Source organism: Stegodyphus dumicola, chromosome 8 (assembly GCF_044657685.1).
Source record: "Stegodyphus dumicola isolate Sdum_Otavi_A_Nest chromosome 8, ASM4465768v1".
NCBI lineage: Eukaryota > Metazoa > Arthropoda > Arachnida > Araneae > Eresidae > Stegodyphus > Stegodyphus dumicola.
The window spans coordinates 91208310-91222785 of record NC_140775.1 but is presented as its reverse complement, the minus strand read 5'-3'; the positions used below and the strand labels follow the sequence as shown (position 1 = coordinate 91222785).

The following is a 14476-nucleotide window of genomic DNA, read 5'->3' as shown; positions in this document are numbered from 1 at the left end:
ATTTCTGCATGCCATCTTACCAGATTTAAATTGATAATCTATAATTTGGAAAAACCCCTAATCCGGAATCGCTGAAGTCCCGACGAGTCCGGATTACAGACTTTGTACTGTAATTGTATTAAATCAATACTCCAAACAAAAACTCAAGATGATGTCACAGTACCAACAAGAACAGAATTTTTGCTACTTGAAACCATAGCTGAAAACCAGAATTTTCAGTACAGCATAATGGAATATCCTAAAAACTGTAACAGCCTAAAAGCAATTCTAGTAGCCTCAGTACTCATTGACCTATTGAGGTTAGTCATCTGGGTGAGAGTTATTTGCTGATGTAAGTGAAAAGGTGGAAGTCATTAGTAAAGGTGAAGTGGTTGCAGCATGAACTTCAGTGACCTGTGTTAAATGAAACAGTAACCCTCCAAAATCTGTGTCTTTGGACACCCAAGCATTAGAATTGTTGCAAAATGCACATCGAAGTGATGGTGAATAGACTGCTGTGGAACGTGTCCTTCAAGAATTTCAAGATGTTTTCTGCTGCTCATCTTCTGATATAGGTCGAACTAGCTTAGCTCAATATAGAATTGATATGAGAGATCATCCACCAATCAAGCAACATGCAAGACATATACCATTTGCTAAAGAGGAGGAGGTAGGAAAACTTCTAAAGATATGCAAGACAGTAATGATATTGAGCCTTCAGACAGCAACATTACTAAGCAAGTCCTTGTGCTTCGTCATGGTCTGAAAGAAAGATAGCTCAACTAGATTTTACAGTGACTATTGCTGGTTGAACGACATCATGAAGAAAGACAGCGTCTCTCTTGTTAGAATTAATGACATTCTCAACACACTTTGAAAAAAGAAAAGCAAGTGCTTTTAGGCACTTGGTTTAAAAGAATGGATATTGGCAGATAGAGATATACCTTGATGATCAAGGAGTTCAAGGTAATGCCGTTTGGATTATGTAATGCACTAGCAATATTCAAATGCATTTATGGAGACCATGCTGAGAGGTCTTTCCTACAAAGCATGTCTAATATATACCTGAATGACATCATTGTTGTCAGGAAAACTTTTGAAAAACATTTAAAAAATATTATGAAGCTACTTCGGGAATTGAAAGAAGCTAATCTAAAATTAAGTCCTGCCAAACGTAAATTGTCCAGACAGTAAATAACTTACCTCAGACATGCCATCTCTGCTGAAGTTGTGTATACAGATCCAGAAAAAGTGTCGGCAGTTAAAAATTAGAGACAGCTTGAATATGTTCATCAGCTGAGAAGTTTTCTGGGGTTTTGCACATACTATAAAAGATTTGTGAAAGACTTTTCTTCCATCGCAAAGCATTTTCACAAACTGATGGACGGCAAACAAAAGTTCTTGTAGACAGAAGAATATGATGATGCATTTAACAAACTGAAAGAGTTGTTAACATCTGCTACAATCCTGATGTATCCTCACCTTGACAAACCATTTATTCTTGACACAGATTTGAATGAGACCGTTGGTGCTATTTTGTCCTGAGAAATAAATGCTCAAAAACGTGTCATGCCATACTGGAAGTAAACTGGAGAGGAAGTTACCAAAAAAGAGTTGCTTGCCATAGCTAAGGCTGTAGAACATTTCCACCATTACCTCTGTGGCAGAAAATTCCTGCTGGATCCCAGACGTCCTTAAAGAATTACATAACAGTCAAACAAGAGGCCACTTCAGAATAAGGAAGAGTTTGCATAGAGTTCGAGAATGCTCCTACTAAAGTAATGCAAGGACTGACGTGCAAAAGTGGTGCCAATCTTGCAATCCCTGTGCGGGCCTGAAAGGACCAAAAAAATGCTGTCAAGAGAAGCTACAAAATTGCAATGTAGGAGCGTCCTTTGACTGCATCACCTTTGAAATCCTGGGACCTCTGCCACAAACTGCTGATGGCAATGCATACATCTGTATTGTCATTGATTACTGCATAAAATGGTCTGAAGTATGTGCTATCCCTGTTCAAGAGGCTGTCACATTAGTAGAGATAATGATACAGCAATGGATTTCAAGTTTGAAGTGTCTCTTCAGTTACATTCTGATCAAGGAAAGAATTTTACCATGACTGTGATTAAAGAACTCTGTAAACTACGTAGCATAGACAAAACCCAGACAACATCTTTGCATTGTTAAATCAGATGGCATGGTAGAGAGGTTTAGTCTAACTATCCTTAAAACATTTCATTGAAACGTTTCGTTTCCAGAAACCAACAGGACTGGGACAAGAAATTACATCTTTTCTTACTGGCTCATTGCAGTGCAGTCCACAAGTACCGGCTGTTCCCCACCCCAAATGCTCTTTGGTTGTGTCCTTCATCTACTTTGTGATCTGTTTTTGTTTACTTTCCAGATGCACCTTCATGAACTGAGGAGTACATTCAGGATCTCCAAGTACAGTTTGAAGTGATGTGAAATTTTGCACGACAGTGAGTTAATTTAGTGAAGGAGGAGACAAAGGCCTGATATTACACAATAGCTAAGGACATCAATTCAACAAAAACGGCAGGGTGTGTTTATGGAATGCAGTTCCGTAGAAAGGAATGTGATGGAATTCAATTGAAAACTAAGGTCACCCTGGCATGGTCTTTATAGAGTCCTAAACAGGCTGAAAGACATCGTAGTTTGTATCTGTAATTAGGATTCTAGTATCAAAGTACATTTGTTGTAAAAGTCTAGTAGGTGCGTTGTAAAATTCTAGTATCAAATTCTAAGACTAAAGTTATTCATTACAACAAGCTAGCTCCTTACTATGGCCACAGTACGTGGTCAACATAGTGTATCTGATGTAAATAGTATGCTAAGACCATAATCCTCCTGTGTGTAATTTGTAAATTCATGCCTTCTTTGTTTATTGGAATTACTATTTTAGAATTGCATCCATTTTCCTTACTTGTAAGTATGGCTTTCTGTCCAGGGATTGTTCTGCCCGGGACGTGCAATTCATAGGAAGAGATGTTGTAACATGAAAGGTCTAAAGAGAGTGAAATTTCACCAGTAAAATAAGGTTAGGGGAGAAGTCCATTTAACATTGAGATGAATGGCTATCTGCCAAATTGGCGAAATAGTGCCAAGCTGGCGATAGTCTTGGCTATTAATTTTTTTGCCAAATTTGTCAAGAAATCCGTGATTTGGCAACATTTTGGTCTAAGCCCTATATAACTGTAACTTGTGCTATCACTTTGCAATTATAACCGTATCTGCTCCTATGTAAGAGTAATTGTGAATTCCTTCCAGCCATTTTGAGAAATCGGAGGTACTGAAAATTTCTCAGTGACCATGGGGAAACTAATATAAGACTGGAGAAAGCATCAATTCTCAGTTTTTAGTTCAGAGTTGAGTTTGGAGTACTAAGAGATCTCTCTGTGTGCTTCCCTCTTCAGCTGTTCTTTGCACTGCCATGGTGTTAAACATTCTTAGTAGTAAGGTATCTGACTACGTTCGATACCCTAATTTTGAAAAATTGCACAAATAAATTCATTTTTGGTGTTAGTTAGCAGAATGCTACCTAAAATGATAAAAAGAGGTTATAAACATATTATTAAAATGTAATTTTTACTTTTTTCTCACATTTTGGATAAAAAATGTATTCAAATTTCAGTATTACGAGATTAGTTTCTTCAAAATTATTTATCAATATTTTAATTTTATTTTTTTTTCAGTTATATTTATTAAAGCATAAGGAATGAAATGGACTAAAATCTAAGTCATAAAGCAAAATGTCTATTAAATATACCTGTTTGAGTACATACACTAGCTATTTTTCGAGAAATATTTCTCTCTTCATTTACAAAATTGTCTGCAAAAATCTTTAATATGTATATAAACCTAAACTTTTAGTCCATTTAATTCCCAATATTCTATAGAATATTTGTGGGACGTATCATAAAATTGCTATAGTAATATTTTAAGTTATAGTGTTTTTCGTATTAGAAATGTTAAAACAAGTTTTTCAAAAAACAATTTTAAAGTTTTATCTTTAGAAAATATATTAGAAATTGATATATTACATTGCTAAAACTGCCCTGTTTTGTATGTTACACTTTCTCTGTTAACTGTATTTTAGAAGATTTTTTCTTGAAATAAGCTCTTAATTTTTTTGTGATTTTTGCAGAATGTAAAGAATGTTGTTTTGAATCGACAATCCGAGTTTTATCAATATACTTAAATCCCTGGACAGTACATTGTCCAGGTTTCATATTAAGTTTTTCCAATATTTTTAATATACCCCAAAATCCATCATTAAACTGTATTACTTCTATATAGGAATCAAGACACAGTGTTGTCAACTCAACAGACATTTGTCTTGGTATGATACTTCACAATATGTTATTAAAATTCTCATTATTGTTTTGAGTTTTCCCGTGCAAACACTTTTTTAATAGTTTGACATCACAAAACTCCATGTACACCGGTTTTATAACATTTATGACAGCTTTTGATAATCCTTTAGAATTATCCTGATAATTTTTTCCCAAAGCATCACATTTTTGAAATTTGCACCAGCTGTCAATTCCTTTTGGACACTGCCCATGCATTGGAAACATTTTTGAAGAGCAGTAGAGGAAGAATGCTGCTATAGTGGCAGACTGCATATTTTGCAAGCTACCAACATTTGACCTTATTGCGATTCCATGGTAGTTTTGAATTTTATCAATCAAATTATCAGTCAATTTTTCCTTTCCCCTAAGGGTTGGCTTGCAACTTTTTAATTTATGCAGTCGGGTTCTAACCCTTTTTTGAATGTGGCCGATGCATTTCAGTTTTTCAATGCTATCTTTGCCATACATGTTTTTAACTGCAAAATATCCTTTTGAATCTCCATCACCATAATGCTTTGTATATTGCAAACCCCTTAGTCGTAAGGAGCGTTCAAATAACGTGTATGCCCTAACTGTCTCCATACTGGAAGCAGATCCCGAGTGATTTTTTGAACAATTATGCTCAAAATTAACAGAATTTGAACTTTTTTTTGCATTTTGTTACAAAGTCTACAAAACTGAGACATAATTTCAATATCAAGGACTTTTCCAGTGTCAATAGATATAACAGTAACACAACCATTGCGAGATGAATATCTGCGTCTCTGCCATGTAACGTCAACAGATACACTACATTGTACTACATCACTGTTACAGTTTATTTCACAATTTATTTCATCTGCTGCCTTGTTCATAGAATCTGTAGCAGCTGCAGATGCAGCATTTAGAATTTTCTTTTCTTGTGCACGAAATGATCTGTTTGAAATCGCAGGCATATTTAAAGTTGCACACAGTTTCTTTGCAGCTGATGTTACCTTTTCGTATGATTCCCATCCCAAACACAAACAATAAATTTATATCATAACTTTGTTTGGTTTTTCTTGATGAGACAAAACCCTTTATAAAAGAACAGTTATTGGATTTAAAGCACCAGTTAGAAGCTATTCCAAAAGTGGATTCTTCTTTCAAAATCAAATTATTTTCAAAACACACTGGTCAGCATAATGCAGAAAATACAGATTTTAGAATTTCAACATCGAGTATTCTATTACCAGTTAAATTAGCTTCATTATAATTTTCAGAAAATGTTTCATTGTTTCCTAGGTTTGATTCACTGGCAGTTGCATACGAAACGTTCTAATTTACTTTTTCCCTTTCCCTTGAGTCAGATTCTGAAGCATTCACAGTATATCTGTTTCCAGCAAATTGCCGTTTTTTAGAACAAAAAGGTCCACGCCGACCCATTACGCCATTTACTATAATAAAGTGAAAATATTTTTATCACAATGTTAAAATAACAAAGCACAATGAGATAAAAAATAATGCTGAATAACAGCAAGTATGCTAAATGAGAGTGTAATCAAATCAGAATATAAACACAAACAGAAATGCTGCCAAATATGATGCTGAAAGTTCAAAAGTAATCTTGCTTCCAAGCACATAATAATAATAAATATAATATTTCAAAATCATCTTTTCAAAATCAACAGTATTCAAATGAAATATTATCGTTGTCCCTTAGTGTTTACAATCTGATTTACAAATATCAACTTCCGGCCTTTTAAACGGCAACTCCCGCTTCATGGCGTAGAACAAAAACAGCCGTAACTGTACTTCTAATCACCGGAGAGATAAAACAAAAGCAGTCTTTGAAAGCTAAAAATATATGATTGAAATTAAAGTAATAAAAAATTTTTGAAAAATTTCTTCAAAATTGATGATCAGAACGTAGTTGAATACCTTGTGGTAACTACTGATTATACTCTGTAAGACTGAGAAGAGCTGTGTGAGTGCTTTTGTGAAAACTTCCAGAACTGTAAAGTGTTTTCTTTTAGAAAAGTAAATTTTATGAAGCTATCATCGGTTCTGTATGCATTCAATCCATTATGAACCTGTACGCATGCAACATTTTAAAACTTTCAAGAAAGATCAACTGGAGGGCAAGTCTGGTGTCAGCAGCTATAGTAATTTCACCACCAATTAGCATTATTAAAGTGTTGTGGTTAAAAAAAGCTTAGCTGGGTCTGAATTCCATATTATTCACATACAAATGGTTGCTTCTTGTTCAGAAGATCAAGGCAGTTTCTTATATTTACGTTACACATGGGGAAACCATGGAAACAACTGTGCAAGCTTGTTCTTGAGAATTTTAATCCGGTTTGATCTACTAATGTTTTTCATTTTAACCTTTTGGCCACTGATAGGCACTGGAAATGAAAAATTAATTGGAAAAAATATATAAAGCTGTTAGATTTATTAGTGTAGTCATATATTATTTGCTTTTCAGGATAATGTTTTATATGGTATTGTTAAAATTTAAAGTTCAGTTACTTGTATTTATACATTGTGTGATTTATTAGAAAGTAACCAAAAACATTCTTGCCATTTTTGGAATCTCATTTGATGAAGCACTTACAGAGAAGAAACAAAGTGGCTCATTTGCTGGAAAAGTGTTGGATGGTTATTGTAAGAGCTCTACCAATACTGCCATGTTGTGCAAACAAAACTCATCCATTGTCAAACAGAAATGGAGGTATTGAATATTGAAGCACCTTATTTTAGTTGTATGCTGTATCATTTTAAGGTGTGCCCCTTAGAAGCCCCGTCAAGATGTCAAATAATACCTTAGGCATTTGGCGAGGATGATGTGAAAGAATGCACAGCCAGGCATTAGTTCTGGAAGCTCAAGTTGAGAGATCTGAGCTTTTGTCATGAATACATGGGTGACCTCAGATGCTCAGTGCTTCTAAAGGCAGCCATAGTGGAGGACAGCAAAGTGAACTCTTTCAAATTTCTGCAAAAACAGTCAGATTTCACAAGGATACAACCAAGGATACCATTCAGCAACTTTGCTTAAAAATGCTGTGTCATTCACCATACTTTCTGTGCTTTTCTGGCCAAATATTTACACGGGAAATGTGTCGACAGTGAGGGAGACCTGCGCCATACATTCACAGACTTCTTTAGTGTGCGCAAGAGCCCTAAGTGTTATTGCCAATGCATTGTGCAACTGCAGAAATGTTGGCAAAGGGTGCTCAGGGCTTCTAAAAATTACTTCAAGTCCTACTATTGAGTGCCATATGCTGTATGTCTATCTTTTCTAATGATCACAAATGGCAAAAATTTTTTGGTTACCAAGTATATCTGAAAATTTATTACTTAAAAACTTATGAAATATGTTTTTGCCTACATGATTTTTTTTTCTTGGTAGGAAAGCAAAAGTTCTAAAGGTGATATACAGAAATATGCAGAAGATAACTTAAATCGTCATACTAAGGGTATTTTTCGTAAGAAGTTTTCTTTGCAGGATATGTTATCATGGTCTAAAGTAAGTATTTATTATTAAGCATCAATTTTATTAAATGTTCAAATATATTGTTGTTGTTCTAAATGGCCATCGTAAAGCACTCAATAGAAATGGCCAATATCTGTCTGTCATTTAGCTGTCTCATTATTCAGAACATTACATTATGAGATAAGGACAACTCTTTTCCAATTTCGATTGAAAAGAGAGAGATCCATTCTCGGAATGGATCTGAGAGTCTTCCATCCCTCTTCCTCTGTCACCAAACCTCTCAATTTATACTGGCGAGTTGAGACTTCTCAAAATATTGATGAGCCAAAAGAGGACTTTTCGCCGGTATTTCAGGACCTTCATGCCACACACATACTATATGCTTACACATTTCCAAGCCTTCTCGGGTTTTGAATCTGAACGTAACAATATGACAGCCAACATCACTAACTACTATACTCGTTAAGGGTGGGATGTTAAGGTGTAACTGCTTGCATTTTAATAATTATATTATTAACTTTTACATTAATTTCATTCTTTTGGATTTTAAAATTATGTAATTAACTTTTTTCCAGGCATTAAGGTATGTATTCACTGAAGAAAATGTTTTTATAAATATGTAAGTGAATCAAAGGAAATGTCAATACTCTTGTAGCATAGATATACGAACCTGTAGCAGATTGATATGGAGAGAGATTGATATGGACGGCATATAAGACGCACTTTTTTTCCTGAATTTGGTCTCAGAAAAGTTACCTGCATCTTATACGTGAAGGACACAGGTTAACTTTCAATACTGAATGCTATTTTTAGCCCGGATAAAGGTCTAGACACACATAACTTTTTCTACATCTACATGGGTGTGGCCTTCTAAATAAGGGTGCGCCTTATATTGCCATCAAATACGGTATATATTATAATCTAATTTTAGTAACATAACATTTGTAAGTGCATAAACATGACTTCTGATTTGTCTGAGTGAACAATCTTTAAAAAGAAAGTTGAGATTGATTTAGTGAGTTGAAAATGTGCAACCTAATGAACCTCATCACCACATGCTTCTTCACAGTGGGAACAGCAAGTGTATGAATCAGATGTTAGGTTATTTGAGTATGGTAAAGCACATGAGAGCTATTTAACTAAACGTAAATAAATGTCATTGTGGAGGACTTTCTAAAGGAAACTGGCATCTATTCACATTACACATTGAAAAATCCAAAATAACCAACCATGAATCCAACTTGCCTATTTGCTTATTATTCAGCCAATGTGAACAACTTGACCAGTAGTAGGGTGTATCAGCCAGAGACATGTGTGCAACCATGCAATCGCATAAAAGTCTAAAACTGGTAGAATGAGTACATTGAAGCACATCTCAATTTCTCCAGCAGACTACCATTATGATCATACTGATATGCACATTAAAGAAGTTTATCTGTTTGTCTTTCGATTTGAAGCATATTGGGTCTCTTTAAAAATCCACTGCTTTAATATATAAACATATATCGCATAAGAAATGGTACATTAATGGCTAAAGGATCAATCCTGTACTTTTCTTTTCTTCAGCTGCTAGACGTATATAAAATATGTAGTGAATAACAGAAAGATTATATTTAGAAACTTACTACTTCACTTGTATTTGAATGAAATAATAAATTTAGTTAGTATGATTTCTTTCTTTCACTATTAAATTTCACTTACTTTACATTCACTATTAAATTTACTATTTGACTTGTATTTTTCATTCGTATTTGTGTAAGTTGAATAAAATTAAGTCCCGCTGCAAACTGAAGTTTTGTTATTTGTGTTTGTAATATGACACTACAAATGTATGTGTGTTACTTCAATAATCCCTTTGCATTCATAAATTTGAATTGAATGACCTAAATAGTATATATTAGTACAGCAAAAATATACCTGGTGTCTAGGAGATGCAGCGCGACAATATGCCTCGTGAGCACTGCGGGGTTAAAGCAATTTGTTTGAGATCTGAATGATTGTCAAGACATTATTGTTTTTCTTCGAGTCTGGGCACAAACGTTGATGTGATATGTATAATCTTTAAATCTTCCATCAAAATCTTGACTTCTTTCATGACTAATTCTCACTCTCACTCACGTTTTCTTCATCAGTGGTACAACAAGGATCCTCTTGGATAATCCGATATGATAATCTCAGTCATTTTTAACATTGACCCACTTAGAAGTTTGAGAATGACCCATAGCTTTTCCTCAGAGAGCTGTTTTCAACTTTTCATAACATTGTAACAATTTTGACATAGTTAACTCAGGATATTATGAAAGTGCATTGTTCACAAAAATTTGTCATTTATGAAGAGTATGTTACATCTCTTTATAAATGGAAAGATCCACACACAATGTGCACTGGGTATTAACATAAGTCTTACTGACCCCTATCTTGGGGAGAATTCCCTTAGCACCTTTTATGGTAATCGTGTTCCATACAAACATGAGGCATTCAACCTGGAATTTTTCTTATTAGACCTTGTATATATGATAATGTATGTCAAAAATTGGGGGGGGGGGAGAAAAGCTATGCAATTTTATGGATTAATGTCTTCAAGATTCCAGAAAATTTTGAAAAATTGATTTCTTATTTGTGCATTTAAAAATTTGGTGATTAGCATTCAAAATTAATATTCAAATTCCAGATTTGCCAATAAAACACTTTACCTAGTTTATTCAATTCTCTTTAAAATGTAAAAATTAAAAAAAAAAAAAAAAAAAAAAAAAAAACCACTCTGGAAAAAAAAGTTTATCTTCTCCCCCTACATACTCAAAATAATTTTTATTTCCAGGATTCAGAATAATTTTATATTTTTCTTGGTGTGGCAGGAGAGGTTCCTGATAGTGCATGTTAATAATCAAATTTGGGAAGAATAACTTTATTATAAATGTTCTATTTTTCCATAATTTTTAACATTCTCATTGTATATTTTACATTATCCCTTAACTGCAATTATTTTAATGTTTATTATATTCTAAAATTCATATAGGATCCTATTAGAAAACCAATGATTATGACAACTGACAAATCACTTAAGCGAGACGCTTGTGAAGTATTTAAATTGATTCAAACTTATATGCTGGACCATAAAGCTAAAAGTGGGCAAACATATGAAGCTGTTGTTCTTGATATAGCCACCAGAGGTTGGAGCAAACCAGCTTTAAGAGATGAACTGTATATTCAGATTTGCCGGCAAACTACTGAAAACCCCAAAAGGTATGTGGTTCTGACTAGTACTTTAAAATATTTATTAAATACTTTTGATTATCTGCATTTCTATAAAAGATTACCGACTCATTGGCGACTTTATGAATTGCTGAAAACCATTTGGTTAAGTATTGTTATGTCTTATGGATATTGTTATGTTCATAAAAAATTATAAAACACAAGCATTTTCTAAGAAACAAGTGATTGCATGAGAAAAAAACAAAAATCTATGGGGCTAATATTTACATTTTTGCAGCCACTGCATACTGTTCACTTAAATGGCATTAACTATAAATCATATAAATTCATGTGCACTCTAACATGTTTGTGGTATACACTCACTATGTTTAACTGCATGTACCCTCAAACATATATGCAAATTACTATTGTTGCATGTACATGCAAAATTATACCAAAATACAGCAGTTTTATCACTTGTTGAAACCATGGCACAGATAATCAGAAAGTACCATTTATTCTTCTATTCGGTGGTACAGCATAATTAATCTTGTGTAATTTTATGAAATAATGCAGTAACTATTGGAGCTGAAAATTGAGTGATTAATAAGTATTGAAAGAAATGCATTTACCTGAAATATGGTACAGAGTTATATAAGATCTGTACAAATTCATGAGCATTTTTGTGAGATATTTTTTTCAGTCCAAAATTAGTCTGCAGTGGATAGTAGTGTGAATGTGTATGCATGTATATACATATAATTTTAATTAATTTTTAAAACCCTTAAAATTTTAACTAAGAGGTTCTTTTGCAATTCCCCCAAAAATTATTATTTGTTCTTTAGATTTCTAGACTATCTTGATGGTGACACGTCTGCCTTTAATCACACTGGATATAAAGTTGACCTGCTAATTATATTGAGTGTTAAAAAAATTATGACTGCAGAGTTAATTTCCTTAAATAATCATCCTAGGTTATTATTTTACTTTATACTGGAAACTTTTTACTTCCAATTAGAAAGTTTATCAAAGTAGGGTAAGAAAAAATTCTTTAATAAATAATTTCAGTATTATGGTTAGGAAAAGTCTTTAAATATAAAATCTAGCTTTTTATATATCTGCAGTAACATAAGTTCTAATTTGTAAAATATTTATTTGGCTTTAACAATCATTAAATGTTGCATTTTTGAAAAATTAACTTTTTTTCTGTTTTATTACTGAGGTCTAAGTATGGTATAAAAATATAATACATTTTTTTCAATATATTGTTCATTTACAATAGATCAATTTGTTTATATATTTAATACTAGAAAATTTTGGGAGTTATAATTCACAAGGTATTTTTTTGCAAATTGGTTTAATAAAATAATAGGCATTATTAATAAGATCATATCGGAAAGATTATATAGCTTAAAATTGTCATTTAATGATGTTTTATGTTAGATACATGAGCTATTAATGTCATTATTTTATAGATTATTATAGCATTTGAGGGAAAATAGGTATGAATTGTGGTATGAAAACTGAACACATTTTTCTTTCTTTTCCTTCTTCTCTTTTTTAATATTGCTTTATTAGAGAAAGATTGAAGCAAAAATTTTGTGTTGTCACTTAATTCTTTTCATTTTTCATTAAAAATATGAAAAAAATCATACGTCAGTGAAACATTAACAGCTAAATATCGTTTAATGTATCTCTGTTCTTTTATAAACCAAATGCCAGTTAGCTCTAAAAATATTTGTTAACAGAACAAAGGGTTAGGTGCAAAGAAAATGTACATCAAAACAGAACATACACAAAAACAAAGCACCTAGCATTTAGAATTAACGTTTCAGTTATGGAGACATATTGGAGAACCTATTTTCATTGCAGCTGGAGGTTAACTGACTGTAAATTCTTCTCATTGCCACTAGATGGCATTTGATAAAATATTTTTGTTACATCCAAGTAGTTTTGTTACATGTGCATATTATTTTAAGTATATTTAGAAGTAAGGACCATTAGTGGTGAATTAATTGCATTAGCTTAGAGAAAATATTCTTTGATAATAGAGAATGGCATTGAATTTTGCAAAAGTTATGTTAAGCAAATATTTAATTGATTAAACTGGAATGCTGTTATTATTATTTGAATTAGAATAACAGTGCAATAGTTACTTAAAATTTTGGTGACCAAAAGTGGCCAAGCTTAACTTCATATCATTTGATATTGTAATATTACAGTAATTCCTGAAGTACTTCAGATAATGTAATTTTTCAGTCGCATTCTGGTTAGAAGTTCGGTCCTGTCTTAACTGAAACAGCTGCACTACATTTTGAAGTTTTTTGATAAAAATATTTCAAAACCATGATATTGATGCTTGTAATGCTTTACTGTACTATGTATTTCTTTGAAAAGAGCTACTTTTTAATTTTATGTAAGCATTCCCTCAGCTGGCAGATACTGATCTGTTCATTGAAATATAATGTGAACTGGCTATCATATATTTAGAAACAGCTTTGCATACAATTAAGTAACTACTCTTCCATTCAAGAATTTTCCTGTGAATGTGGTATACATTTGAAATTTGAGCCTTGGTATATTCTGAGTTTAATTCTGAATGGGATAAGAACCATATCTTTGATGGAAGTTTTTAAAGTCTTCCTGAACAAAATAAGATGTTCCATGTATACTTTTTGATGAAACAGCTTAAAGTAGAATTTAAATTAGGTCTGAAAAAAAAATTTTTTTTTTCTAATTCTATAATTATTTCTTGCAAGTTATTTTAGGTAAAAGGCATGTGTTAAGAGTCTTCAGTATGGAGGAAAATGATGTATTTCTACAAGCTGAGAAAAAGTGTTGGGGGGCGGAGTGTCTACATGATATCATAAGCCTTTTAATTTGTAATGTCTCTACATTTAACATTCTTGAAGCTGTATTTCAAAAAATTTTAGTCGTTTTTTTTTTATATCAAAATGACACATCTTTTAAGCATTGTAACATTAACCCCTGTATTAACTGCATAATTGAAGAATGAGTTTATATTTAACTGGCAGAAAAATGTTTAAAAAGCAAGGTATAAAACATTTAAAACAATTTTTTTAAAATTATAATTATTGTTGCTTCTAGAATGAAATATATGTATTCACTTTTCAAATAATAAATTAAGACAAAAAGGGTAGTTTGTATGGTAACTTAAAATTCATGAATATTATTTCCTATTGTACTTATTTTCTTAATATTCGAAGAAGAGAAGGACATAACAGTTTAAATTTATTTATTTTCCTTCATTTTAGTTTACAAATATTTTAGTGCTGTTAATTTTTTTTTCCCCCAGTTTCTTTTTTATTTCGCTGAAAACATTTTTTTTTATCTTAAAATTTTGTAGATTTTTATTTATTTATTCGATTATAATGTTGTGTTTTTTTAATGTAGTTTATTCTTTTAGTTTTAGCTATGCTGGAATATTGAAACTAAAGGAGAACAAAGTTTTGTTGTAAAT

The 14476-nt window shown here is 32.3% G+C and overlaps 1 protein-coding gene across 1 annotated transcript in view; it reads left to right on the top strand.

Annotated features, from left to right (window-relative positions):
• Positions 1 to 14476, top strand: part of LOC118186358 (uncharacterized) — a 111806-nt gene that overhangs the window by 53169 nt on the left and 44161 nt on the right. Inside the window, exons 10-11 of the mRNA XM_035356436.2 lie at positions 7720 to 7836; positions 10820 to 11046. Of these exons, the coding sequence (XP_035212327.1) occupies positions 7720 to 7836; positions 10820 to 11046 (344 nt within the window). The remainder of the gene's footprint in view (positions 1 to 7719; positions 7837 to 10819; positions 11047 to 14476) is intronic.